A 5,881-nucleotide genomic window follows, 5' to 3' on the forward strand; every position below is an offset into this window, starting at 1 on the left:
TGATTTAGAATTTGCTGCAGTGGCTTGGGGGGCCAGGGAAAGATTGAATTGCAAGGAGCTAAAGCGGGGAAGGGGAGCTTAGCATCCAGGGGTCAGGCAGCACGGGCTTTAGGACGATTTCATCCACACGGCCTTTATGGATCAGCAAAATGTCTTGATATAAGCCAGTGGTTCTCAAACTGTGGTCCTGATCTGGGAGCATCAGCATTTGCTGGGAACTCACTAAAAATGCAAATTCCCAGTTCCCACCCAAACCTTCTGAATCTGGAATTCTGGGGGTGGGGCCCAGCAATGTGTTTTAAGAAGCCCTCCGGGTGATTTTGCTGCTTGCTGACCCTGGAGAACCACTGATACCAGCAAGCCCTCTAACCGGGTCCCTGTGGGTGAGACTGGAGGCAAGAATGATTCGCATCAAAGCTTCTCAACTCTAGAGAGTCTGTTCAAACCAGGGATCCTTGGCCCAGAGAAATACGCTCATGAAAGTTTCCGGGACTGGCTGACCCACGGGAAGAATCCCTGCTCTTTGGCAACCCAGAGGCCCTTCTTGGGTCTAGGTCTGATCTGCAGAGAACCTCAAAGTTGAGAGGAAACTCCAAATCATCCTGCTCCAGAGCAGGAATCTCCTCCCTAGCCTTGGGAAATTCAGCTTAGCTTGGCTCTTCCAGAAACAGGAGCTCGCTGCTTCAAGAGCAGTTTCCAGTGACCCTTGGCTTGATTGGGTCGTCAGCTCTTGTCAGTGCCCGTATTGGTTTATGCCAACCAAGCCACACTAACATGACTGAAATAGAGGTTTACTGCCCCTAATTAAAAGCTGTTCCAGATGGCACAAATGAATGCGGTTTTTTGTTTTGTTTTTTGACAGCCTATGTCAGTGTTGGAGAACTCTGAGTGCCCGACAGTCTTCCCTTATGTTAATCTAAAATCTACCTCCCTGGGACCTCCCACCCTACCCTGGTTTTAGCTTCGGAGCTACAAGGAACAAACCCAAGGTCTTGCTTTACAAAAGACAGCTTTTACTTTTCATTGGCTTGCTTGGCACGGGGGCAGGGAGGGTGGGCTCCAGCCGCCCGCCTGGCCCTGCCCCTGGCCTTGGCCCTGGGGCAGACCCGGACCCGCCCCGGCTGTTCAGAAGATGCAGGTGCAGCCCACGGCGATGGTCTCCATGACGGCGCGCTGGCGGCAGGGCCCGGTGCGCGGCGGCGGGGGGCAGAGGCGGCGGCGCACGGGCACCTGGCTGAAGACGGGCACGCTGACCAGGCTGCGGTCCTCCTGCATGGTGAAGGGGTTCACGCAGCCCAGGCACAGGCACCGCGCCTCGGGCAGGTCCGCGGGGATGCGGCTGGGGTCGTGGTTGATGCTGCGAGGAGACGGGACAGAACGCAGGACAGAAGGCGGTGACTGAAAGAGCAAATCCCGCGCCCACTGCCCACTCCCCGCCTCTCTCCTAACTGGGGCTCTGATTCCCACAGCGAGGTTGTGCCCTGCTGGAGAGAGGGCAGCAATCAACCCCGTGTTCCGGGTGAGAAAAGTGGAGATGGGGGAAGGCAAGTAACATGCCCCAAGGTCACCAGCTCTCAGGGCACGGGAGGAGAGGACAACCAGTGCTCACCCAGCTTCGTTCCTTCCCTGCGGGCCGCCCACCCCAGGGCCACGCTGTGCTGTGGGAGCATGGAGAAGCCTAAGGCCCCGCTCTGCACACCCCCTTGTTTATATCTTGGGAAACTTTATCCACAGGAGAGAATTTGAGATGGCCCTGATGCCTAATTCCATCAGAGGAGGCAGGAGGCCGGGATTCTTCTCTGACTTAGTCTCCATTCATTTAGCAAATAATTTGACACCTCTCCATGTGAGCAAGTCCATCCAAGGCCTTGGGCATTCAGTGATGAGCAAAACAAGCATGTTACCTCCTGGTGCTCTCATGGAGCTCAGAGTATAAGGAATTGCTTTGTGACCTTTCCTCCTCTGTGCCTCAGTTTAATCATCTGCTAAATGGGGGGGGAAGGGGAACTAGACCTGTGGACACACAGCATCAGTATCGCCCCGCTGGTTAGAAAGGCAGCATCTCATCCCCACCCCACACTTTTTGAGTCAGAATCTTACATTTTACAGGATCCCCAGGTGTTTCACAGGCAAGGAGAAGTCAGCTCTGGAGGACCTTTCCGGGCCCTTCCAGTCGCCCCATTCTAGAGCCATTAGACACATGTGCCTGTTTAGGTTCATCAAAACCAGCTCCTCAGTCACACTGGCCACGTTTCAAGGGCTCGGTAGCCATGCGAGGCTAGTGGGTACCACACGGAACTTGCTTCCATTGCAGAGAGCTCCACTGAGCGCTGTCACCACAGAGCCTCAGGGTGTAACGTGTGCAGCTGGAAACATCTGTGGCCTGGGTTTGTGAGTGAGGACACTTCAAGGCCAGTCCATCCCTTCATTTTCATTCAACACATATACCTTTGGCCCCTTCTGTGTACCCAGCACTGGGCTAGGAGTAGAGCAGTACCCAGGGTGGGACACCACTGCTGTCATCTCGGGACAGTGGCCCTGAGTCCCAGTCCCGGCTGTGCACCCGAGTCACACCGAGGTAAGTAACATACCACTGTCTGAGACTTTGGCTGGGGGGACATGGGAACCTGGATTTTAAAGCTCCTGAGGTGATTCTGATGCAAGCTTTAGGAAGGTCCCAGGCTAGCATGAGAGACGATGTGAACACAGCACAAGAGGGCTCTAATGGAGAGGTGTGTACGAGGCACCGTGGGAGCTCAAGCAAGCCACACTCAGAGAAGGCCTCACAGGCACTTCGGCTGTGCCTGGGAGAACAATACGGGCAGTGCTCTGCAAGGACGTCTCTTTTAACAAGCCTATTAAGTGTGTATTGCCATCATCTCCATTCACAGGTGAGGAAACTGAGGCTCAGAGAGGTTAAGTGACTCACCTAAAGCCACCCAGCTAGTAACAGGCAGAGCCAGGATTCAAACCCAGACACTTGGACCTTTGAATCTGAGGCCTTCCCAGTTACATTGACTGGGACTGTGGACAAGGTGTCCACTCTCAGATGGCTGGCCCACTGCCCCAGCCTACCTGTAGCCCCAGGGCGACAGGCTCCTCTTGTTGGACAGCCACAGCTGCAGGTTGACCTCACACTTCCTCCTGGCTGGTTCGGAGCTGTTCCTCAGCTGGGCCACCATCTCCCCAAGGTTCCTCTCATACTCCTCCATGCGGGCGAACGGCTTTGCCCATGACACCAGGTCCAGGGGCACCCGGTGAGGCCCAGGGGTCAGTGCTCCCGGCCGCCCTTGCCCCTTCCTCTTGCCTTTGGGGTTCCTGGGCTGGCCCAGCTCCAGGAAGGTGGAAACGGTGAGGAGGAACAGCTGGCGAGGAGGAAGAACAGTGCGGGTCAAAGGCAGAAGAGCCGCACCCCCGCTGGGCCGAGACTCGGGGCCCAGGGGTGCAAGGAAAGAGGCAGGGCCTCGGGTGCGCCTCCCTTCCGGCCGGGCCCTTAGACCTGCCTGGTGGCGTCAGGCCTGCACATCAACACGGGCTGTGCACCCGGCTCTGCGAGGGGCCCTGGGATGGCGGGGACCGCTCCCTCTCCCCGCTACAGGCCTCCCGCCCACCGGCGTCTCTATCGGCACCACGTCCTCACTTTCCCGGACAGCTCCGCAGCCTCCTATTTGGTCTTCCCAAATCCCCTCTGGCTCCTTCCAGTCAGTTCTCCACGCCGTGGCCCGTTGTTCCAAGTGCAAATCTGATAATGCCGCCCTCCTGCTAAAGACCCCTTAACGGCTTCCCCTTGCTCTTAGGGTAACGACACCCCATCCTGCCTCCCAGGCCATGTGTCTGACCCGTGCTGAGCTCTCCCTCCTCACCTCGTTCCCTTCTCCCTCTCACACTCTGGACTTCAGCCTCTAGTCTCTCAATTCTTACTCGCGCCATACTCCTTCCTGCCACAGGGCCTTTGCACAAGCCTGCAGAGCTCTGCCTCCTGACCTCACCTGAATGCCTTCCTATCCCTCACGTCTCAGCTCTGCTGTTACTTCCTTAGGGATGCCTTCTTGGGCCCTCCTCATACCCACGCCTCCCTGACATGACTGCAGTCTTACGGTTTCTAGGTGTCATTATTCTTTATGCGCTCCCACTCTCGGCCATAGACCCCTCAAGGACAGGCCTCGTATCAGTTTCTACACACGTTTTCCCCACGCCAGGCACTTAGGAATCCAGTAAGCATTTGCTGAGGGTAGCTGGTGGCTGTCACCATCCTGTCCTTCTGTAGCTTACAGCGTGGGATGGAAAACTGGCACTACACAAGAAAGCAAACACCTGGCTCTCATTAGGCCAAGGGCAGGGTGGACCGTACGGGGTGCGTTAGAGAATAACAGTGGCCCAGGAAAGCCTCCCTGAGAAGGGACATGTCAGGTGAGGTTTGAAGGGTAAGAAGACACGGGCAGAGAGGATCTGAGAGCCTCACGGGCAAGGGGAAGAGGTTTACGCTGGTTAGATTGCCAGACGGAAGCAAGTAGGGACGAGACGTAGTGGGTGGGGGACAAGGCATGAGACAGTTGGGGAGATAGGCAGCCTCCCAGGCCAAGGAGTCCCTCTTAGGCTCCATCTCCAGGACACCCAGCCCCCTCACTGGCCCCTCTTCCTCCACGCCCCACCTTCCACCTGCTCCACCCCTCGCCCGCTCCTCACCCACTGGTGTCCACCCTCTCCCACCACCATCCCATTTCTCCCTTCCAGGCCCCAGAGTGTGCGGGAAGTCACTAGTTCACGCAGGAGAGGACTTGGGCGGTTGGGGCTCAGAAGTACCCGGATTCTTCAGGAAGCCAGGGAGACAGGAGCCAGGACTGGACCCACGTGGGGGCCAGGGCTGGGCAGGGACCCCTCCGCCCGCTTCTCCCTCCTGAAGTCCAGCCAAGCTCCAGCCCGGCCCTGCGGCCCCACCGCAGCCCAGCCCACCCGCGTCTGACTTGTCCAGGTTCCCCGGCCAGCCTTGGCCCTAGGAGAGGAGTTTCAGCATCACCCTTCTGGGTGAGCCATTCCCTGGCCCAAAGCCAGGGACAGAGATTCAAGTCGCTGAATTCTTCCTTTTTGGTCCCAGAGTCTGGTGCAGAAAAACAACTCCCTAACAATAGGCTCTCTCATCTGAGCCTCTCACATACCATTCTGAAACCCTGCCTGTCCTCTCGGAGAAATCCAGAATTAAAAAGCCACCCCACCCCCCTCTCTCACAGATGAGAGCCAGAAGGACTTGCCCAAGGTGGCACCACTCAGCTCTCAGGACCCAGAGCTCTGGAAAAAACCCTGGTGACTGCGCCAGCCAGGAGAGCCCCCAAGGCCTCCGGACCGACAGGGCTTTGCTGTGGAAGGGCTGAGCCGGGTTCAGGAGCCTGAGCCGCGGGCGCCCAGGCCAGTGGCTGTTTCTTTCTAGTCCTGGGGGAGAGGCAGAGGGAGGACTCACCTCTGTAGACTCCAAACCAAACAGAGGGCAGCAAAAGAGATCACCAGACACGCAGGCCCTACCGAGGGCTGGGGGCGGGGTGGGGACGCGCCACGTACCAGGCTGTGCGGCCAGTCCATCCCACCAGCGAGGCCGCCGGCCCACAGCTGCCGCCCGCCTGGAACCCAGATGCTGCTGCCGAGAGAATGGCAGCAGCAGGACGCAGCGAGGCAATTATAGCGCCCCAGGGGGCTGCCGGGGCGTGGGTGGGTGGGCTCGTCGTCAGCGGGGAGCCTCCGGCCCGACGCGGCGGCAGGCGGCATGGGGCGTGGGGTGGGCCAGGAGCCGGGCCGGGGTGCCCAGGGGCTGTTGACAGAGGGACAATGCGCTGTGTGTCTGGCGGGGCGCTGGCGGGTGGCACCTCGGCCTGTGGCCTGCGGCCGGCCG

At 58.5% G+C, this 5,881-nt stretch overlaps 1 protein-coding gene across 1 annotated transcript; it reads right to left on the reverse strand.

The window, feature by feature from the left end:
• Positions 1-998: 998 nt before the first annotated feature.
• IL17B (interleukin 17B) lies at positions 999-5,881 on the reverse strand. Its single transcript, XM_004450966.5, has 3 exons — positions 5,554-5,881; positions 3,076-3,365; positions 999-1,357 (listed from the first exon to the last, which is right to left on the reverse strand). The coding sequence occupies exons 1-3, from the start codon at positions 5,755-5,757 to the stop codon at positions 1,126-1,128; spliced, it is 726 nt and encodes a 241-aa protein (XP_004451023.2). The 5' UTR covers positions 5,758-5,881; the 3' UTR covers positions 999-1,125.

This window comes from Dasypus novemcinctus, chromosome 2, assembly GCF_030445035.2.
Source record: "Dasypus novemcinctus isolate mDasNov1 chromosome 2, mDasNov1.1.hap2, whole genome shotgun sequence".
Lineage (NCBI taxonomy): Eukaryota > Metazoa > Chordata > Mammalia > Cingulata > Dasypodidae > Dasypus > Dasypus novemcinctus.